This window comes from Vicia villosa, linkage group LG1 (assembly GCF_029867415.1).
Source record: "Vicia villosa cultivar HV-30 ecotype Madison, WI linkage group LG1, Vvil1.0, whole genome shotgun sequence".
Classification (NCBI taxonomy): domain Eukaryota; kingdom Viridiplantae; phylum Streptophyta; class Magnoliopsida; order Fabales; family Fabaceae; genus Vicia; species Vicia villosa.
This window is the reverse complement of record NC_081180.1, coordinates 29,384,404-29,408,876: the sequence shown is the minus strand read 5'-3', so window position 1 is coordinate 29,408,876 and position 24,473 is coordinate 29,384,404. Positions and strand designations below refer to the sequence as shown.

Sequence of the window (24,473 nt, the reverse complement as noted above, 5' to 3'; positions counted from 1 at the left end):
CTCAACACCATGTAAACTGACGCAGGGGCTGACGTGGCAGTGGCTGATTGGCCCAAAGCAGGCGCGTGGCTCTCACACGCTGGCAGTGAGAGTGTGCTTTATCCCACGCGGAGAGAGAAAGAGAAAAGGGATAATTAATGCCACTTGGCTGTTTGTGATTGGCTGGCCAGATTTTTATCCATTTAATACTTTGGACTCAATTATTTCGTTGCAAATTATATATATATATATATTTTTACCAAAATTCATGATTTTTTTTCTCTATAAATAGAGACTTGGTTCATTTTATTTGGACACAGAAAAAAAAACCAAGTTTTTCACTATCTTAATCTTATTATTATCTTTCTATTAGTGTTTATTTTGAAGTTAAGTGTCTTTTTTTAGTGAAATGGATCCCAATAATCATTTTAACACTCAAAATTCTGCTAATTTTCCATTTAACCAAAATCCCAACAATTTTCAAAATCCCAACAATTATCAAAATCCCAACTATTATCAAAATCCAAATCAATTTTCCAACCAACATCCTCAAAACATACCTAATTTTGGTTTTCCACCAAATTTCAACCAGTCATCCTCTGTTCCAAACTTTCAACCATATTATGGATCTATGCCGAGAAATCCATCTCAAACACCCCCGTTTAATGGTTATGTGACAATGGCGAATGCAAATTTTCCAAGTGGTGGTGTACCTGAATTTCCCGAGTTTTCAACACAACTAACTATTGGTGGCATGATAGTTTCTAATGAAGTCGGTCCAAATTCAGAGGATTCAACTCCTAAGAGCAGGAAAACTCAGCAACCAGCATGGAACACTGAACAAAATTTGGTGCTAATTAGTGGGTGGACTAAATTTGGAACAAGCAGTGTTGTCGGGAGAAACCAGAAAGGTGAAACATATTGGGGTAAAATTGCTGAGTATTGTAATGAGCATTGCTCATTCGATCCTCCGCGTGATGGACCTGCATGCCGAAACCGTTTTAATTATATGAACAAAGTGTTGGGTAAATGGATTGGCGCTTATGATGGCGCTAAGCGTATGCAAGGAAGTGGTTGGTCGGAGAATGATGTTTTGGCAAAAGCGCAGGAATTATATGCATGTGGGAAGAATGTTAGATTCACTTTAATGGAAGAATGACACGCTCTCCGTGATCAACCACGTTATGGTAGTCAAGTAGGAGGAAATATTGGCTCAGGAAGTAGTGGATCTAAGAGATCTCGCGAGAGTGATGCATGTGGCTCAAACACTGTAGAATCCAGTGCTCGTCCTATAGGAAGGGAGGCAGCTAAAAAAAAGGGTAAAAAGAAAAGCAAGGAATATGCCTCGGAGGTGGTGGACAAAGAATGGGCTGAATACAAAGAATTCAAGACGAAAGAGCTTGAACGATTGGACAACATAGCCTTGATGCAACAGCAGGCTAACAATATAGCCTTGGAAAAGACTAAAACCAAGAAAATGAAGATGTATCTAAAGCTAACTTCCGAAGAGCATCTAGATGACCGGAAGAACCAGCTGTTGAAAAAGTTGGAGGCAGAACTGTTTGATAATTAATTTCAATGAAGTATTTGTCAGTGTAGTGTTTGCTTTAATTATTGTTGTTTCAATATGCCAGTGTAGTGTTTGCTTTAATTATTGTTGTTTCAATATGTCAGTGTAGTGTTTGCTTTAATTATTGTTGTTTCAATATGCCAGTGTAGTGTTTGCTTTAATTATTGTTGTTTCAATATGTCAGTGTAGTGTTTGCTTTAATTATTGTCGAATATATTCCTTATCTGATAATTAACTCTATACAATAAATTATTTCGAATCCGTCAGTGGTCCACCACCCAATTCGAATCTATTCCTTATCTGATAATTAACTCTATACAATAAATTATTTCGAATCCGTCAGTGGTCCACCACCCAATTCGAATCTATTCCTTATCTGATAATTAACTCTATACAATAAATTATTTCGAATCCGTCAGTGGTCCACCACCCACATCCATTTATATATAGGGACTCATACATCCATTTATGTACCAATATCCCAAATCCCATCCAATCTACCTCCAATATCACAAAAAAATGGATCCATCACAATATCATTTTGATATCGCAGCCTACAATCAAAATCGTGAAATTGAAGAAAATTATATAGTCAATCGATTTAGAGAGTGTAGAAACAAAATATCGGAAGATAATGCACCTCGTAGTAGAAAATATCTCAATAGAGATCATGCAGCGGCAAACCAAAGACTAAATGACGACTACTTTGCCAATGAGCCTACATATGACGATGCAATGTTTCGTCGTCGGTACCGGATGAAAAAAAATGTTTTCCTTCGAATCGTTGGGGACCTTTCAAGTAGTGATAACTACTTCACCCAGCGAGTTGATGCAGCCAATAAAGAAGGTATATCACCCTTAGCAAAATGTACCACAGCAATGCGAATGTTAGCATATGGTGTGGCAGCAGATGCGGTCGATGAGTACATCAAAATAGGAGGTACTACAGCATTGGAGTGCTTACGTAGATTCTGTAAAGGAATCATACGCTTGTACGAGCAAGTGTATCTGAGAGCACCAACCCAAGATGACCTGCAAAGAATACTGCATGTTAGTGAAATGCGGGGGTTCCCAGGGATGATTGGGAGTATTGACTGCATGCACTGGGAGTGGAAAAATTATCCTAAAGCGTGGGAAGGACAATTTACTAGAGGGGATAAGGGAACCACCACAGTTACTCTTGAAGCAGTTGCATCTCATGACCTATGGATCTGGCATGCCTTTTTTGGATGTCCAGGAACGTTGAACGATATAAACGTTCTAGACCGGTCACCAGTGTTTGATGACGTGGAACAGGGAAAGGCTCCAAGTGTGAATTTCTTTGTGAATCAACGTCCATATAATATGGCATACTATCTAGCTGATGGTATCTACCCTTCTTATCCAACTTTCGTCAAATCGATTAGACTTCCTCAAAGTGAACCCGATAAATTATTTGCAAAATTTCAGGAGGGATGTCGGAAGGACATCGAACGTGCATTTGGAGTGCTCCAAGCTCGATTTAAAATCATCCGTGAACCAGCTCACTTGTGGGACATAGCTGATTTGGGTATCATCATAAGGTCATGCATCATATTACATAATATGATTGTTGAGGATGAACGAGATTCATATTCTCAACGTTGGACCGATTTTGAGCAATCTGGGGAAAGTGGATCTAGTGCACCACAACCATACTCGACCGAGGTGTTACCCGCTTTTGCAAATCATGTGCGTGCTAGATCAGAGTTCCATGATCCAAATGTTCATCAAGAATTGCAAGCCGATCTAGTGAAGCACATATGGACAAAGTTTGGAATGTTCCGTGATTGAATTATTTGTGTGTTGTATTGCATTTTAAATTATTTGTATCGTACTAATTACGTTACTTGTGTGTTGTATTGCATTTTAAATTATTTGTAACGTACTAATTACGTTAATTGTGTGTTGTATTTTAAATTAATTTAAGATGATTTGTATCGTATCCAATTATTTAAATAAATTTTGTTTTTATTACAAAAAATTAAAAAATAAATTATTAAGTATTTATTATTTTAATTTAATTTTAATCGATAATTGTAATTTTATGTAATCATAAAAATAAAAATAAAATTTAAATAAGAATATGAAAATAAAAAGTGGTGGGGTAGGGTGTTGAGTGAAAAACCATTGGGGAAGGTAAAAGTTGAATGGGTGTTGAGTTATTAGGTGGAAGAAAGAGAAAATGATGTGGAGTGTTGGGAATTGAAAAAGTGGGTGTTGAGTGTTGAAACCATTGTAGATGGTCTAATAGGATACATTTCATACTTTTTCTTCACAAATAAATAACTTAATATCTATGAATGTGGATGTTAATTAAATTTATTAAACTAAAGTAAATAAATTTGATAAGAAATTGCATATAAAGTCAAATAAAATCAATTATGTTTTATATAAAGTCAATTATTATAACTTTTTTTTTTGACAGAAAGTCAATTATTATAACTTGAAATAGTATAGAATGAAATTTTTATTATTAAACAATTAATTAAATAAAAATAAACTTAATTTAATTAATCAAATTAGTTTAAATAATTATGTAATATGTATGTATTCATTTTTATGTATTTTTTTAATTTAAGGATATATTTGTCCTTGCAAAAATAGTTGTATTTCTCTCTCTTCTATTTCTCTTATATTTCTCTTATAACAAACAATACATCAAACCTACTCTATTTATCTTCTCTTTCTCTCTTCTCATACTCTTTCTCACATCTTTCTCTCTTCTCATTTTCATCTCTCAACCAAACACACCCTACATGATTTGACAGCAAGGAAATTGTTAAAAACTAAATTAGCATAAATATTAAAAAATATAAATATTAAAAAATTGAGTCAAACTCATGTATTAAAAAACTATCATTCTATTTAAATTGGAGGAATTTTATTTTTCAGAGGTTAAAAACTCCTACAAATAGTTAATAATGTGTAAGAATATATAACAATTCTTCCGCTTTCATTAGAAATATAATCATCATAAAATCAAATTATATGTAAATAAAAATCATGATGATACGATTGAAAATTCATAATGGCCAAATAAATGAATAAACATCATTGTATAAGCATGCGCACACAAATAGGAAACCGGAAGTTGACAAGCTTAAAAACAAAAGTAATCATGAATAATCTAACTTTCTACTCCCTCTCTCTCATATTATAAGCAAATTTCACTTTTTAGGTTCATTGAATAATTAATTTATATGGTTTATTAATAGACCAGATACATTAATTATTCAATGAACCTAAAAAGTAAAATTTGCTTATAATATGAGACGGAGGGAGTATTATTATACTTTTCTTTCAGTTGAATCTTCTTCTTCTAATCTTCTCTCTTTCCAATTTTGTATCCATTAATGTTATTTAGTTCTACTACTAAACAAGAGAATGAACTACAATCACAATCACAGAGAAATTTCAATTACTGGTAGAACAATTAAGCAAAGAGTTGCAAATATCCTAGTAAATACTTTAGGGACGAAGAAACTCGCTAATAAAAAAACACTTGTTAAGGAACACTGACTTTCAAGGATTTCAAAAATTTTCCTCCTCACTCAACAACCTAGCCTGATCAACTGCATAAAGAATTTACAAAATGAACGGCTGTATTTTTCCTTGTAAAGGTAAACAATCTCAAGTGCACTATAAGCAACGTGATATCCTAACTAGTCAATTCAATCCACATGTCAGGAAGAAGTAGCGAAATGTTTCAATGATGGAAAAAAAACTTACTACACCTATTCCCCACTACTTTTTGAACTAACTTTAAGCATTTTCATTTCTAGCTCGAAGCGAACAACACTCTCAAAGGCCGACCACGACCACTAAAGACTTCCTTGGCTTAGGGATGCCTGGAAAGCCTTGGGGGAAACTTTTCTAGGACGCCTAAAGGCCCAAAGACCTAAGGCCCAAATTAATGCAAATAAGCTCCAAATGACCCGATGTATAAAGTCATATCACACGAAAAGTAAGGTATACTTTATGTGTTCCACTTTTCACTACGTTCATCTTGAATTCTGAACTGACTTGAGCGTTGAAGTGTTAACCTTACATATCCCGAATTAGCATTTATAGTAGGAGTTCTTGGCAGATATATAAGCAACCCTGATATGCAGCACCAGACAGTAGTATAATGTGACATCTGCTACCTGAAGAGAATTGGAGACTTTGTACTCACTTATTAGAATTCAAATAACTTGGATATTATTAGGTATTCTGACTTTGATTTTGCAGGATGCCCTAGATGTTCCACATCTGGTTATAACTTCTTGTTGACTAGAGGAGTCGTCCCATGGAAGTCTTTAAAACAAACTTTAGTGGCTCCCTACACCATGACAACAGAGTTTGTGGCTTGCTTAAAGGAATCAAATCATACAACGTGGCTATAGAACTTTGTCACAGGTTTACACATTGTTGGGAGCATCAAAAGGCCATTGAAGATTTAGTGTGACAATAGTGCAACTGTGCTCTACTCCAACAACAATATAAGTTCTACAAAGTCAAAGTTTATTGATATCAAGTATCTTGTTGTGAAAGAAATAATTAAGGAGAAAATATTTTTGATAGAACATATTGAGATAGACTCTTGAGGTATTATTGCTATAACATTTTAAGTTTTTTTTGTTATGTGCAAATATTTTAATTTTGAATTGCACCTAAAAAGTGTCAGTTTGATCTCACTAAAGACTTAAGTAGGATCAGTTAGGAATATGCATGATTTAGATATCAAATTGCATGAAAATTCCATGCCACTAATCAATACCGATCAATATCATCAAATACATTGATTTGGTGGTTGTTAAGGTTTTGTCATGTTATACCTAAGTGACAACAGTTGTGGTGGTCCTTTTATTGATGTATGAGATGGACCAGATTATAAAGTTGAAATCTAAATATAAATAGCATTTGGAGGCGCGCCTAAAGAACTATGATATACTTATTAAGATATAACACCCAAGTGGAAAATTGCTGAAATATTATTAAATATTATTTTAATATTCTAATAATTATTATGTTGACATATATATTTTAATTATATTAATATTTTATCAAATTAAGTGTCTTAAACAATCAAGTGATCAAATAAAGTTACATGGCTAATTAGATTTCATTTAGAAATTAATTAATTAATTAATTAATTAATTAGTTAATATAATTAGGTATGAGCTCAAATATGACTGGATGTCAAGATGATCCAATTGAAATAATGATAACCCTAATTGGTCATCACTCTATAAATAAGTTATGGTCTCAATATACCATACATAAGTAGTTTATAACACTACTACAAAAAACACATTTTACCTCGGACACGAAATACATTTAACCTCGGCTACTAAAGCAAGATAACGAAGGGCGTCATGAAAAACTGACACTTTACCCCTTAGTAAACAAAAAACCGAGGGGTTAAGTTATCTGCACATGAGTTCGAACCCCAACATCTACATTTTTATTAGTTTCAAAACTAGCGCATCATACCACTCGGTTTATCAATAAAACTGAGGGGTAAGATAGATTTTTTTTAAAACTCGTTACATTGTTTGCACAGAATATTAATAAATTAATTTGTTTACATAGAATGTTACATTGTTTACACATAATATTAAAGTAAAAATTAATTTGTGAGTGAAGATAAAATGTTGGGTCTTCAAATCATTGAATTTTGGGCAAGATCAAATACTAGGTTCCAGGTAAGGGTGGCAAAACGGGCTCGGTCCATTGGGCATGCCCGTTTTGCCCGCACTTTAATGTGGGGCAAGCCAAGGGTATAGGCCCCCACCCTCTAATGTGTCTGCCCGCCCCGTTTTCAACGCGGGTTTTTACGGGCACGTGCATTTACATGAATTTTTGCATTTTAGGCTTAAAAGGTGCAGTGTCTGCGGGCTTTCTCCGCCCTGCCATCACTTTTTTGCAGGGCGGAGCTAGGTTTTAAGCCCACATCTTTAACTGTGTCCGCTCCGCACCATTTTTTGCGGGACAGGCCTAAACGGGACGGGAATGCCCATTTGCCACCCCTAGTGTCGGGATATTTTCAATTGCTTTTGATTGCATTTGTTTCACTTATAAAACAAAAAATGCTAGATAAACAAATGATTTTTTTCTGAAATAAATATTTAAGAACACAAAACTTAAACCCAAATAAATTTATGCTCTTACAATATATCATAGAGAACTTTTCATGGCAAATGCTCTTGCAAACCTTAAAGTGGTGGATGCAGATAGTTTCAAACGCTTCATGATATTTCATTATCAATTTTTGATATCCATGATTTTATAATGGAAATTTTTTATGTTTCACGCGGATCACTAATGGTAGTGTCTTGATCGTTGATACTCTTTAAATAGACGACGAAAATTTGTTTAAGAACGGTGATCAATATCCTCAATAGTCATGCTAAATTATCCTTTCGGTTTTGACAAAAATCAAGGTAAAATATATTTATCCCTTGGTTTTAGTAGAAAACCGAGGTGAATAAGAATTTTTTAAAAAGTTACATTGTTTATAGAGAATATTAAAATACACTGATTATAACAAATCCATATTCATCATGACTGTCGCTATTTTATGCGCATTCTTTTCAAGATCAATAGTTTGAATGCATGCAACTTCTAATAAGTTATTTGTTTCAACCATTGGAAAATGTTTTTTCTGCACTTGTAATCCACCATAGAGAACTTTTTCAAGCTTCTTTAAGTTCTTTGATTTCATTATCTTGAGAAAATATTTTTTCTGTCTTGCAATCTATCCGAAAGAATGATGCATATGAGTTTGGGGCGACTACATATAAGTTAGAATTAGGGTAAAATCTATCTGACAAGTTTTTTTATAGTAAAATCTGATTATTTTATCTCTCGGTTATTACGGAAATCGAAGGGATAAATCATTTAGTTTACACTTATAAAGAAATAAAAACATAATCTACAACAGGTGAGATTAGAATCATGTCCTGAATTATTTTTCCCCTCGGTTATATTAAAAACCGAGGAAATATGTTGTTTTTATACCATGCCATGGCGCGCCTTGGCATTATACCTCGGTTTTTTGTTGGGTGAGGTAAAAGTTTTGTCACGAATGTATTTTTTGTAGTAGTGTTATCTTTTCTCCTCATCTGAACAATATCCAAGACAAGACATTAGGAGTACCGGTTGAGGAAAAACCACACAAGTCATTGGCGTGTTCGTTGTTCATCTCTTAACCTCTGTGATGCAGGATTACCACCAACAAAAAATTTCTCAATGGTTCCAGGTATTCCTAAAATCAACTTGTAGGTCCTTTAATTTTATACATGCGTGTATGACTATCTAGTTTGCGCACTAAATTATATGTTATACTTTGTTGAGCATGTATATTTGATTGACCTTTATTGATTTAATTATAACAAGAAGTACAGGTGTTCATGGGTTGGGTAAACCCAATAAACCGAGTAAAACTCACCCAAACCGACCCAAAAAATAGGTTAGGTCGGGTTATTGGGTGAATACGATTTTCAAAAATGAAAACCCATTCAAAATAATTGGATTATGGGTAAACCCACACCCAACCCACAAAACCCATGGATTATTGAGTGACTATATATTTTTCTCTTTTTGTAATTTGACAAGCGATTACTTTGATGTTTTGAATTTATTTTTTTTGGTTTATCACCACCGGTTTAGTCCGGTTCGGGGGTCAGTTCTGGCATAAAGTGGGTTCAGCCCCCTCCCGATCGCAGTTGTGGGGGATCGAATCGTAGTCCTCCCTACCACGTCCAGCGCCAATCACCACTGGACCATCTAACGATTGATCGATGTTTTGAATTTTGCTTGCTTCAATTTCAACTTTTTTTACATCTTTTATTTAGTAAGTAATGATTTTAACTTATTGAAGATGCCACACTTTGATTAGTTTGATGTTAATTCTAGTAAGCTACAAGTATTTTATGCAATTCTAGGTTTTACTGTAATGTAACTTGGTTTTTACAAAAATATGTTTATGATATATTTCATTGTACATTTAGACATTTAATGTTTAAAAAAAATAGCAGTAATACTATTTATTAAGAAAAAATGTGACATATCATTAATAATTATATAAGGAAGAAAAATATTGGGTAACCCACTACCCAACCCAATCCAACCCATAAATTTGTGGTTTTACCTAAACCAACCCAATGATATTGTGGGTGATTACTTTACCTCACTCAAACCAGGTTGGGTTACGGTTTTGGCTAAATTTAACTCAAACCGACCCATGTACACCTCATGGTTATGGTTTTGGTTTTGGCTAAATTTAAGAAGTTCTAGTGTTAAGGAGGGAGAAATGAAGAAATTTAATGAATTCACTAATCTAATGGAAGTAGTTGATGTTCCAGTAATTGAAAGTAGATTTACTTGATTAAATATGGAGAGCTCTGCAAGAAGTAGATTGGATAAGTTTCTCATGTCTGAGGGGGTCATTGACAATTGAAAAGTTATTGGCTAAGAAACTAGGAAGATGGATATTTCAAATCACTGTCTAATATGGATCAAAATTAATGATTTGAATTGGGACTTAAGCCATTTAGAGTGAATAGATGTTGAGCCATTTAGAGTGAATAGATGTTGATTTGATCATATAAATTTCAAGAAATTTGTGAAGGATGAATAGAACTCTTTTGAAGTCAAAGGAAGACATACATTTGTGTTGAAACAAAAATTTAAACCATTAAGAGAGAGATTGAAATGGGAGAATAAAGATGTACTCCCTCCGACCTTATTTATAAACAACTATTCTTTTTTTAGGTTCAATGAATAATGAATGTATCTGGTCTTTTATGTAGACTAGATACATTCATTATTCAATGAATTTTAAAAGAGAATCTTTGCTTATAAATCAGGCCGGAGTAGTATTTGGTTGGTTAGATCTTAGAGAGTGTGTTTTGAAGCCACAATTGATTTAAGCATATGATAGAGTTTTGAAGTCAATCCAAAACAAGAAAAGAGATAACGGGTAACATGTAAGAAAACTAAATCCAAGCCAAAAAATACTCTTAACTACCACCTCTTTTATATGAGTAATGTTATTCTTACACCCAAAACTTACACCAAACACTGTTCACCGTATTTATACGGTGAACAGTGTTTTTTAAAATAAAATAATAATATTTATAAAAAATATATTTTTTTTTAAATTACGAACGACGTTGTTCATGTAAGGACGTGCATTAACCAACTTCATTACTGCATTAACCAAGTTTTTACACTGAATTAACCAAGTTTGATGACTGCTAAAAATTATTTTTAATACCTCGATGTTGCATTAACCAACTTCGTTACTGTATTAACCAAGTTTTTACACTGCATTAACCAAGTTTGGTGACTGCTAAAAATCATTTTTAATACCTGGATGTTGCATTAACCAACTTCATTACTGCATTAACCAAGTTTTTACACTGCATTAACCAAATTTGAGTAATGCTCTTCTTACACCTAGGGGTGGCAAAACGGGTCTGACCCGCAGGAAAAGCCCGTTTTACCCGCACTTTTTCGCGGGGCAGGGGGAGGTTTTAGGCCCGCTCCCTTTAGTGTGCCCGCCCCGCCTCGCCCGCCCCGTTTTTTTGCGGGCTTTTGCGGGCATGCGTTTTTTCATACAATTTTATTATTTTTAGGCCTAAAAGGTTTTATGCCCGCGGGCTTTCCCCGCCCCACCCTCACTTTTTTGCGGGGCGGGGCAAGGTTTCAGACCCGCACTCTCTAATATGCCCGCCCCATTTTTTTGCGGGCTTTTGTGGGGAAGGCCTAAACGGGGCGGGCATGCCCGTTTGCCACCCCTACTTACACCCATGAACAGTACTTTACAGTAGTCATTAAATTTAGTTAATGCAATGTAAAATTTTGGTTAATGCAGTAATGAAGTTGGTTAATGCAATATCCAGGTAGTAAAAATAATTTTTAGTAGTCATCAAACTTGGTTAATGCAGTGTAAAAACTTGGTTAATGCAATGTAAAAACTTGGTTAATGCAGTAATGAAGTTGGTTAATGCACGTTCGTACATAAACAGTGTCGTCCTTAATTTTAAAATTAAAAATAAATATTATTATTTTATTTTAAAAAACACTGTTCACCGTATAAATACGATGAACAGTATTTGGTGTAAGTATTGGTGTAAGTGTTGGGGGTAAGAACAGCATTACTCTTTTTATATTTGTTAAAATATCGGTAAAAAACTTATCATTACGCATATTATTAAATTGTTCAAACCACTTTGCGTGCCAAATCATAAAAAATATCTCCCTCTAACTTTATCCATCAATATTTATTAACTCTAACCTTAACAATGACACAAGTTAAAAAAAAATATTAAATTAAAAATAACTTTTAAAATTTTAAAAATCGAATACTGTCATTTTTGCAACACATTTTTCTATATTTGTTATTTGAGAAATGCTAAGAACACTCTCTTTTCAACACTCTCTCAAACACTCACTCTCTTATTGGTTGAAACATGTGTGGGTCCTACCACTTTATGTGGGACCTATTTTCAAAGTGAGGGACCCACACATGTTTCAACCAATAAGAAAGTGGGTGTTTCAACCATATATATTTAATAGCACTCAGTAGTATTTTTCTTAAACAAACACTATTTCTTTACAATGATTTCAACACAAATTTTCTTTCTACTTCGGATTCTGTTACTTCAAGTTCACGTCCACGATTAAGTATGGATAACATGAAATGAAGAAGCAACCCAATAGTTTCTTTGCTCAAAATATATAGTATGTGAATACATTATTCACATGAAGCTCTGGTTACTGGTATCACCTGCACTGTTATCATAAAAAAATAAAACTTTAGGATTTTTGTTAATACCATTTAACTATATATTTCATTTACAATTTTGCTTTTGAATGAATGTATCATTTGTGCAGTATATGTTCATAAAATGTAATACCTCTTGCGCTTGGTTTTGGAGTTACTAGAAGATGGAGAGTTAGCATGCCAATTCCTTTTCCTTTGATTGATGAACCAATTGTTTATCTGTTTTAATTGCAAGCCTGTTTCCTGCACCAGTCTAGCTTTGTCTTCCTCCTATATAATATATACAAAACAACACAAAGTATAAGAAGAGCCAACATTGAGATATATGTATGAATATTAATATTGATGAGAGCATACAGTTGGATAGGGCCATTTAGAATGTGATTGCCACCAAGCTTTCAGAAGCGACGTGGTGTCTCCAGGGAGCTTCCCAGCTCTTCTCTTTCGTAGAATTTCCTCTCTTACATCAACAATTTTCTCCTTGTAACCCTGCAAATAGAGATTTTATTTGGAAATCATGTATTAGTGATCCAACAAAATTAAACTACTTATACTCATGATAGTTATATTATATATAATTATATGTTTGAATATTTTAAAATACATAGAGTTGAGCCTAATAAAAAAGTCATCTTATTTCAATGAAGGAAAGTGATAGAATTTGATGAAATGCATTTCATCACGTTCCACTCTATTTCATCATCTTTTAACTAATCCAAATAATGAAATATTACTTTATTTCATTCTATTTCATCAATTCAAACATACCCTCAGTATTTGTTTTTAGTATGTCGTTTCAAATTTTTGTACATCAAAATCATCTAGTGGGGTAGATAGTTTGGTACTTCAACTGGAGGCGTAGGCTTTTTGTTTGGAAGGAAGATCTCCCCGTAGCCCTATTTTAGGCCTTACTTGAGAAGGTTAGGTTCCTCTCGAAAGATTCTTGGATTTTTCGGTCTGGTATGCTTATGAGACCCTTGTTGCATCGTTTTCTAACTAGGACTCTAGATCGCATCGGTTGATCCAAGTGTTGACTAGATGGCGGAGGAGTTGGACCCCTTCCAAGATTATTGTTTTTTTACAACCTCTCCAAGATATAGTTCGGTCTCAATTGAATTTTCTTAGCCAAAGTTCATTGTTGACTATAATGTAACTTCATGTGTCTTTTGTGTGAACTAGGTGAAAAGTGTTACATCATTTATTCCCCACCTGCGGGTTTGTAGCTGCTATATAGTATAGAGTCTTTGGGTAGAGAGGTGGTTTTGTCTCTATGTATATTGTTTGGTATCTTTGAGGGGTTGAGTGTTTTGGAGGAGGTCAAAGAGTCTTGTTTGGGTTGACTTTAATTTGACATTCGGTGGTCTGATGTATCTATAAAGCCTTTAATGATGTATTATAGGAAAAACACGATTGTTGATCACATGCAAAAATATTCACTCCTTTTGAAACTGATTATGCTCGCCGTATGTAAGCTTTTTTTATTCTTTTCTTTATGAGCATTATTTATATATTCTTTTTTGTCATTAAAAAATTATATATATTTTGACTCATGCATGTATATACCTACCTGTTTTAGCTCATGCTTGAGTTCAAGCCTAACACGCTCCATCAAAGACCTTTCAGTCTCAGTGGGGACAAGAGGACCAAAACCAAGAGTATCAATGCCATCAAGGCTGCTTCCTTCGTTGTACAACTTGGCATTACTTTCTGTCTGCTCCTCTTCATCATCTGACATTGTTGCTCCCGTTCCTTCACCCGAAGATACACCTGCTCGGTTAATGCATCACACTTTCATTAATCTTAAGCACAACCATACATATGTTTCTACAACAGTACTACAAGATTCATATATTTCTAGTATAAGTTATAACCAACTAGTCTACTATGAAATTATATTTAATAAGAAATTAATTTAAATTTTCTCAAAACTAATGAGTAATACTAAAAATCAATATTTTCTAATGTACAATAAAAATTAAATTTTTTATTAATATTTATAAATATCCACGACACATAATGTTTCTTGAGAAAAAGGTAATATTTGATTGATATAACTATAAGGTTTAAGAATTAAAAATTCAAGTTTAATTAATATACTTAATTATATTATACAATTAAGGGTGGATATTTGTGAATAAATTACCCTTCAACAACAATTTTTTCAATTAAAGGGCTTATAAAACTTGGTACTTCACTCAATAACAACTAACAACAAATCATTTTGAGATCATTCTTTATGGTTGTTGTAGATCTTTTTCTACCTCTAATAGCTTGACACTATTCTTCATCTGATACTCTCCTTACTATATAATTCACACGTATTTTTTCTACATATTCAAACCATCAAAGTCTAAATTCCACCACCTTCATTAGCATAAGTGTTATTCCAATACACTCTCTAATATGGTTATTTTTAACATTATCTTGTCTACTGGTATCACACATTCAATATACAATATCTTCATCTTTATTATACTTTATTTTCGTGTTGATTTTTCAGAGTCCAACACTTTGTTTCACACACTATCGTCGCAATTGTCCAATAATCATTCATTAACAGCTAAAATAAAATAATTCTTCATGTTTGCTTCCAAAGAATATTTTATATATTTTGTGAATAATGATATAGGAATACCTGTCAAGCTTTGCAGAGATTGCTCCAGATCCCAACAAGCCATCACCGCCTCCATGGCATGAACACGGACATGTTGTTGCAGCTGTTCTTTGAATGCGCAAAGCAAAAGAACATAATGCGTCTTCAACAAAATAAACAAAGGACCAAAAGTAAAAAACATGAGCTTAATATAAATAATTCATAACATGTTTTGTTAAGATACAGCAAAAAAAGAAAAGAAGTCATTTTTAAAACACAATTGCAAAGTAGGTCAACATAATAAAATGATGAGTTCATTAATGTAAGGGTAAATCATGCACAATATATTTGTCTCTCTTATCATTGTTTGAATTTGAATATGAGTCCTGTTATTTAATATTAAAATATGTAATACAGTATTGAAAATAATCAATTTCTTAGACCAATATACGGTTGATACTTGATACCACACCAACATCAAGGTTGTGGAGTCTCATTATTGTACGACTTGGTGAAGCCACAGAAACGTACATTATAGAGTAAAGGTTGATAGAAAACAGTGTAAAACAGTGTATTCAAGTTTGGTTTCAGAAAATATTCTAAAGAATTCAAAAACTAATCATGATGAAAGTTTCAGAAGAAAAAAGAGAAAAGTAGTGAACACACCCAAACAAGTGGGACAAGATTAACAGAAAGAAAGATTCTCCTAAATGCTTTGTAGCATTATTGAACTGAGTATAGTATCACGATAATAACCCTTAACTAGCCACACTCCAAGACAAATCTGATTCACTCATCAAATGCCTCGTACTGCTGTCCATAAAAAATAATAAATTTTGAAAAATCACAATTTTTCCTATCATTATCTTCATTAATATTCCTTTTGTAAATGAGTTATTCATATTTTATTAATTTTTTTTTGACACAACATATTTTAATAATATTAATTTCACAATCTTCTAACTATATAGATACGGTTCTTTAAACCTCAAACTCCACAAAAATTAAAATAATAAGGCCCAATCTAAAACAGAAAGAAAATAAACAAATAGGTTTCAAGTCAATTAGAGATTGTATTGATTACTCCAGTAAATCACAGATATTTTTTATTAAGTATCTTTTAAAAAATATCTTATTTTTTAAATAATTTTTTTAAAATATCATAAAAATATGCAAGTTGATACATACACCAATGAAGCATAGTATAAATTAATTTAATAAAATAATGTCCAAACAACCAGAAAAGAAAGGTTGGGAGTTCATTGAGTCAAAGAAACAAACACTTGGAATTCAACTAAGAAACTTTGAAAATATAAGAAGTGAATTAGGAGAAAATACACAAATTAGTAATTAAACACTGAAAAATTATGAAATAAAGCGATAAACTTAGAGATTAAAAAGAGTAAAATTCATGCAAATTAAATTATTTATCTCACTAATTTTCGTTTTAGAGAGAGAGTGTGTGAGTGTGTGTATGAGGGTTTAAAGGAAAAAAAGAGTTACCATAAAGTGATCAAGTTCCTTGGGATCCATGTTTCCGATTCCAATGGAAGAGTATTTCTGAAGAACACGTTGCGATTGTTGAAGCTGCGCATCGATTCTCGGAAGCTGGTCCACCGGCGTCGCAATTCGGAGACACGAAACATGAGCCGATAACAACTGATCATAAAGCGGATGACCTAATATCTCGGCTTTGTGTTCTCTCAACTCCTCCGTTTCGCAATTGTTCTCGCTCCGATTCCGATCCATGCTTTTCTCTCTCCTCTCCGGCTCCAAGTGCATGAAATTCTGTTGACGCGCGTTCACGCTGTTGTTCATCCATGGAACTCTATCTTCGTCTTCTTCTTCTGTAAATCGCTGGAACGCTATTTCCTGTTGGAGATGGTCGTGAAAAGCCATGAATAATCGATTATTTTTCTCTCTCACTGCATTTGAATGGTTTTTTTTTTAAAGTTATATCCAAACACGGCTTAGTTTATTGAAAGTTGATGCGGTGAGAATTGAGACTGAAATGAAATGAAAGGAAGCGAGGTTTTGAAAAGGACTTTCAAGGAAATGACTTTTGGAAGAGTTGACGCTTAGATCGAGAATTAGAAGAGAATCTAACGGTGGGATTGGTGATAACGTGGGAAATTTGTGATGATGAATGGTTATTGGAGATTTTTCTTTTGCTGTGATAATAATAAAGACAGAGACAAGGATGAATCAATGATGTTGAAGTGAGCTACGTGACAAGAATTTATTATAATTAATTATTATTAAGAAAAAGAATAATTAAGAATAAAGAGTATTATTGTGATGACGTGTTGTATTTTATTTGGAGGAATGAGGGAGGAGAAAAAGGGAAAGGATCACGAGGATATTATTTTAATCTTTGGGCATAAAGACAAAAATGGGTAATTATAGATAGGCAATCTTTTAGGTATAAAAATGGGTGATTGATTGAATATTGGTGCTTCGTAGGGATCGGCCTAGAATGGTAAGCAATGTGGACAGGCAATAACTTAGAGGTCCAATAGGTAGCCTTTTATAGTGTTCGATGCTGACAGATATTTATTTTGTCTAATTCTCCTTCTTTTCTCTCTTTTTTTTTCATCTCTCTTTTTACATTATTTTTTATATGTTTTTATGAGATTTAGTACAAGTATATTTGTGTGTGAAAGGATATAATATGAATGAAACATTTACTTTTTAATTTTTTTATTGTTTTGTTTCTGATAAATAATGTACGGATGTTATAACATGGATAGCCGTTTGTTGTGCATTGTCAAACAATACTTTTGTCATGCAGCACAACTTATAGAATTATTGTGTATTTAAATAGTTTTTTAGTTAAGGAATTTCTTTTATTCGATTTGATTTGCATGCAGTGGTCAATTTAGAAGCACTGTAATCATATGGTTTTCGGTAATCAAGATTGACTTAGCTAGGTTCATCTTTGAATATGGTTAAGCTTGTTAACAGAAGATAAAGAAGAGAGGAAAAAGAAAATAGGTTTGGATTTTCAGTAGAATAACAAAAATCTACATAACAAGGATTACAATAGATTAAATATTAGGTAGTAAAAAAAATCAAATATTTTTATTAAGATATAATAAATATAATATTATCTAACATTTTCTCTCAAACTCATTAAACATTAACAGAAAATATTGAGAGTTTATCAACCATAAAACCAAAATGTTTAACGGAATAATTTTTCGTAAACAAATAAATAACCAGCAAGAAAGATGAGGCAAGTGATAGAGTAATTATTTTATGGTGAAGATAGTCATGAATATAGTGATGGTCAATTTCAATGTATTTAATATGTTCATGAAATACTGAGTTGTGAGCAATTCGAATGGAACGTTCATGAAATATATGAGTGTTGGTTCAAAAAGAATGACACTCATATCCGAAAGTAACCAACACAATCAAACTATTTCAGTAGTGATTGATGTCATAACATGATACTCAACTATTATAAAAGAGTCGGATACAATATCTTATTTATTACTTTTCCAAGAAATAAGAGTATTCAAGAAAGATGAAAAAATATGTGGTAGGCTAAGTGATTTGATCCAGGAATAATGTGGTTTATTTTGAGGCGAGACTTAAATAGTGGAGTCTCTTATGTGAGACTTGATAGTCTTGTCCCTAAAGTGAGACTTATATAGTTGAGTCCCTCATGTGATACTTGGTAGTAGAGTCCCTCGGAAGAGACTTGATAGTTGAGTCCCTTAGGCGAGACTTAGATAGTTGAGTCTCTTAGGCGAGACTTGATAGCCGAATCTCTTAGGCGAGATTTAATAGTTGATATTTGTTTATCCTGAAATTTGGTAAACAAGCGCTAGTCTTCTAAAACAAATGTTTTTAGGTTTCACAGGATCGACTAGATTGATCCTAGGACATGTGCTTTTTATTTTAAACTATGCTCTTGGAAATTAAGGACACTTCGACAGTATTCATAATTTTGTATTAATCTAAGTTAATCATTAAAGTAATCTTGCAAAACTTGTAAAGAAAATGCAGTAAAGGCAATTGAAAGTAAATTACAAGAAGTGAGTAAATTTTGAAAATGATAAAGTGTAAACTGAAAAAAAATGGTGTTTGAGATATTTTGAGTTTATTTGAGATATGATACAAATGAATGAACACCCCTGAATCTTAACACTAAGACTCCTAGATATACTAACTCGAAATAATCGTTTTCAACGACCCTTCACTCAGAACAAGACACGTTTTGTTCGACATGTCTTCTTTTCCCCCTGAAGCTCCACGTGTCTTCTTTTGGAATTGGATAAGGACGAAAATCAGTTAGTCCTTATTGAAATTTCAAATCTCTCTGTCGAATACCGTGTTTATTCCGTCAAATACCATGTCTATTCTGTCGAACAAATATAAAACTTAGAAAATATTTCTAAGCCCCCATCCAACGTTTCCCTCTTGCATAAAGGCGACTTCGACATATCTTTAGCGAATACGCTTTCTTGTCGAAAGCTCATAATATCTCAAAATATATTTTTCCCTCTTTATTAAGATAATATGGCGTCGAAAACTTCAGCTAACAATCAAGCAAGCAAGCCGGCATTAAGTGGAGGAGGCGGGTTTGGAATAAGGCGGATGGGAATTAGGATTAGCCTTAAGAACCATCAGCTCGACAGATAACCCCTCAAGTCATCCAACCTATGATCTCCAACTCGGCAGGGACAAACTCTTCAACTCGGAAGACGTTACCTCTAGTAGGCTGGAGCCGTCCACCCTAGTCGGTTGCGATGTTTACCTATACACGAAAGGCCTTCGCCGTTACAGGGGTTACATACATGAAATGATATTAAGGTATGTCATCCTTTTATTCATCAAACTTTTATCTTTGAGTTTATACCTTGATTATTGTTGAAATCACCCTTGATTGTATCCATGATACACATGTTATCACACACATCACTTGAGATGATTGCTTAAGATGTTGCCTAAAAATCCAAAGGAATGAGAATGGTATTGACTAAAATTGTCAAGGTACTCAATCTCTTTTCCAAACTCTTTTATCTTTGTGCTTAGTATTGTTAAAGCTTTGCACTCCATTTATTTTGAAAAATGGTTTTGTATTGTTAAAGCTCAACCTTTTTAACCCTTGGTTTTATATTGTTAAAATCCAACCAACTTCTCTTTTAAAAATCAAACCCTAGCCTTGTATTGTTAAAGCTTGGCTTCTTTTATTAAACTTGTTAAGTATTTTAAAGCTTGACATTTTAAAAACCCGTTGAGTATTGTTAAAGCTCCACACCCAAAAAAAATTTGTCACTACAAAAGCTCTGACTTCCTTATTTGCAATTAAGGGGTATGTACGTCTAAGATGCGATGTCTTATCGAGCTCACTTTTAAAACCTTCTTTTCTCATCTTCCCACTCTATTTAAACAAAAACACACAAAAATAATTTAATGACAATAATAACAATGATATATATGTTTCAAAAAGGTTCCTACGGAGTACCGTAGATGGGAGGGGTGCTTAAAACCTTCCCCTCGCATAACAAACCCCACGTACCCAAAACTCTGATAAGTTTATTAGTTTTGATTTTAAAAACTTATGTGGGTTTTATTTATCTCTTTCTCCCATTTCCTTTGGAAACAATAAAGCACGGTGGCGACTCTATTAAAAATATCTGAGCTAAGTCAATCAATGGCTATAGTCTCACAAATTTCACCGTTACAAGTCCGATATTCTTGGATCTTTTCCTCTGGCCACTGGACATCTCAAATTCTTGATAGTGGCAGTAGACTACTTTACTAAATGGATCGAAACGGAGGCAGTTTCAAGGATCACGACGGGAAGAGTGCAGCGATTCTATTAGAGAAACATCATTTGTCGGTTTGGTTTACCCGAAATCATTGTTTCATATAACGACACTCAATTTGCCAGTACTTATGTTGTTGAATTTTGCAGTAATTTAGGAATTCACAATCGTTTCATTTCCGTGGAGCCTCCCAGGCCAATGGACAGGACGAGTCGGCCAACAAGGTTATACAGGCAGGAATGAAGAAAAGTTGGATGAAACCAAAGGGATGTGGGATGACTACCTACAAGAAATATTATGGTCCTTCCATAATACGTCGCAGTCCACCACTAAGGAAACTCCATTTCGAATGTTGTATGACTCTAACGCAATGATCCCCGTTGAGATAGATTCACCTACTTGGCGCAGAATACACTTAGCTGAAAGCGCTAATAAAGAGGGATTGGATGGTGATACTGATCTGGTAGACGAAGTCCGAGTTGCGGCCCATATGAGAGAAGTCGTCGTAAAACAAAGAATGGCAAGAAGGTTCGATTCAAAGGTAAGGCTAAGAAGCTTCAGGGTATGAGACTTGGTTCTGAAGAAGGTCATTGAATCAAAACAAAAGGAGAAGCTCGCACCTAACTAGGAAGGACCATATAGGATCAAAGAGGTACTCAACAATGGGGCTTATAAGTTGGAGAACCTGGATGGAATAGAATTCCCTAGGGCGTGGAATGTGGCTAGTTTGAAATTCTACTATAGTTAAGAGCTTTGTAACGAGACATATAATAAAGTAAGGTCGGTAGGGAGTACTCTTTTCCCTGGAAGGGTTTTTAATGAGGCACCCCCAATCTTTTCCTTTATGGTGTTATTTTCTTTTTGGTGAAGTATGAATCGGCATAAGTCGACTAGACCACCACGGTCTCTTGTCGCGTTTGTTAAAATTGCGCCATCACGACCTTTTTGACGTAAGTCGACTAGACCATCGCGGTCTCTTGTCGCGTTTGTTAAAATTACGCCATGACAACCTTTTTGACGTAAGTCGACTAGACCATCGCGTTCTCTTGTCGCGTTTGTCAAAATTGTGCCATCGCGGTCTTTTTGACATAAGTCTACTAGACCATTGCTGTGTCTTTTCGTGTTTGTCAAAATTGCATCATCGCATCCTTTTTGACGTAAGTTGACTAGACTATCGGGGTCTCTTGAGGCGTTCATCAAAATTGCACCATGGCGGCCTTTTTGTTGTAAGTCAACTAGTTGTCGCGTTTGTCAAAATTGCACCATCGTGGCCTTTTTGACGTAAGTCGACTAGACCATCGCGGTCGCGTTTGTCAAAATTGCGCCATCGCGGCCTTTTTTTTGTAAGTCGACTAAACCATCGCAGTATCTTGTCGCGTTTGTCAAAATTGCTACATCGCGGCCTTTTTTACGTAAGTCGACTAGACCATCGCGGTCTCTTGTCGTGTTTGTCAAAATTGCATCATCGCGACCTTTTTGACGTAAGTCGGCCACGAATTCCGAGTAAGGTCAATCGGTTATTGGTTGTATTCAAATCCGCAGCACTATATAACTATACGTAACATGTAGTTTGGACCCGAAATCTAAAGCACTTCACCCTGCTACGCAGACTTCTTACTTGGGAGAAGTCATATAATACTTGGAAAAAATCGTACCAAAGAGCATAGCATACATGCATGTAGAAGAGAAAATGTTAAAATTTGAAACAAAATTTAAAATTGGAATAATTTTAAATTAAAGAGGCCGTGAAGGCCAGAGCAATTGTGCATACCGCTAAGGGCTTAAAGGTATTACAAAATATCGTAACAAAACGCCATAGTAGACACAAAACATAAACAAATGCATTGGAAACACAAAACATCATTCGATGATTTAATTGTCAGGATGGACAATAGGTTGCTCCTCCTTAGACTCCTTAGGTTGTTCCTCCGGGAATTTCTTATCATTATTATTTGCAGCTTCAGCTTCAGGAGTGGCATCGTCCATCTCCACCAATTGCCCATCTCGGACAATCTTGAAGTAGTCCATAACTTCAATATTCAAATCGGGATGAAGGACTAAAGCTTGAGCTTTCGCTCTTTTGAAAGCATCACCACCAGCAGAAAGAGCGTCGAGTCGATCTTCCTTTAAAGAAGCCTTAAGCTATTCGTTAGAATTTTTGAGCCTATCAATTTCTTGGGCCTTACTCTTGAGCTTCTCGACTTCTTTTGTGAGGTTAGCTTATAAAGTTTAAGAACTTTTCCTTTCCTCTGAAAGTTGAACCAGCTGCTTATTGACCTCATCAAACTTCTTTGTTTGGGTCTTCAGATCGCTTTTTAGTTTGGTCACTTCTTTGGAAAACGACGCTCATCCTGCTCGGAATCACTCCCCGTTTCTAATAGAGCTCGAGAGATCACAGTGCACCTCATCAAGTAGGCGCCAAGATTGGCAGCCAACTGTTGGGAGCCAAGGTTTCTCGCTTTAAATCATCAAAATTGTTGTCCCAGAATTTAAATTGGGAGGAGAATCGGTTTTGTTGACTTCCTTGTCCAGGATCTCGCATCAATGCCGAGATGGTCTAGTCGACGCTTTTAACAAGGTCACCCATCATGGCTTTTTGCTATTTAGTAGGAGGAGGAGGTTGAGCAATGGAGTCTGGAATATCGGTATGAATTATTTGGGTTGATTGAGTCTCTACATTTACGTCTTGTTTCTTTTTCTGGGCTTTTCAAATTTGGAGGCTAGAAGAATCAGACTTCAAGGTTGATTGGTTAGCAGCACGCCTAGACCTAGCTTCCGCCATTAGTTTCTTTTGTTCTTTCATTGGCAGTTGTCATGTTTTCTGTGAAAAATAAAGGAGAATGTTAGTCTAAAAGGGAAGGATGCAATAAATTGCACAACAGGGGGATTATTTGGCCGAGAAATTTAATTCCAAATTTATTGATCAACAAACAAAAAATGATACAAAACTTCCGCGAGACCTTTAAACATCTCTTGAGCTTTCAAGCCCCCTACATTAAACACTTGATGCACGTAAATACCGTCACTAGTATAAATAACGTTTCTAACATCGGACGTGAAACACGTTTTACCTCGGCATTAGAAGCGGGGTAAACAAGGTCGTCATAAAAAGTAAAGACTTATCACCTTGGTGTTTAAAACACCGAGATCTAATTTTATTAGCGCATGGGTTCGAACCCCAACTTATCCACTTTTATTATTTACAAAATCTCGCGCCTTTTTTATCTCGGTTTATTAAGAAAGCCGAAGGGGTTATTAATTTTTTATAATAAATCTCATTACATTGTTTACACAGAACATTATTAAATTATTTTTTTATAAACTACAGTGTTTATCCATAATATTATATTTTTTTCACAAAAAAAAATTAATTGTCCATGAAGATCATATGTTGGATCTTTAATCTCTTGATATTCTTCAAAAAAAAAAAAGGTATTATCTATGGCTTTTGCTTGCATTTGTTTTTTTATATGAACAAAAATAGGGCAAGACAACAAAATGTTAGATATACAAATAAAAAAATTTCTGCTCAAATAAATACTTAAAAGGTATTATAAATGATTTTCTCATAAAGATTATTGCAAATCTTAAAGTGGAGGATAATTTCAAGGGCTTTATGATGTTTCTGAATGCTTTTATAATGAAAGTTATTTATGTTTCACGCGGATCACTAATGATAATGTCTTAAGCGTTGATAGTCATGAAATGGACGACAAGGATTTGATTAAGAACGAGTTAGAATATTTATTTACAAAT

The 24,473-nt window shown here is 34.2% G+C and overlaps 1 protein-coding gene and 1 pseudogene across 1 annotated transcript; one reads left to right on the top strand and one right to left on the bottom strand.

The window, feature by feature from the left end:
- The first annotated feature begins 388 nt into the window (after positions 1-388).
- LOC131602046 (uncharacterized) lies at positions 389-3,361 on the top strand (annotated as a pseudogene).
- An 8,511-nt stretch (positions 3,362-11,872) lies between these two features.
- Positions 11,873-17,058, bottom strand: LOC131632864 (homeobox protein knotted-1-like 4). The gene is made up of 6 exons (XM_058903585.1): positions 16,441-17,058; positions 14,980-15,100; positions 13,912-14,111; positions 12,702-12,833; positions 12,478-12,614; positions 11,873-12,352 (listed from the first exon to the last, which is right to left on the bottom strand). The coding sequence occupies exons 1-6, from the start codon at positions 16,834-16,836 to the stop codon at positions 12,319-12,321; spliced, it is 1,020 nt and encodes a 339-aa protein (XP_058759568.1). The 5' UTR covers positions 16,837-17,058; the 3' UTR covers positions 11,873-12,318.
- Between the last annotated feature and the right edge of the window lie 7,415 nt (positions 17,059-24,473).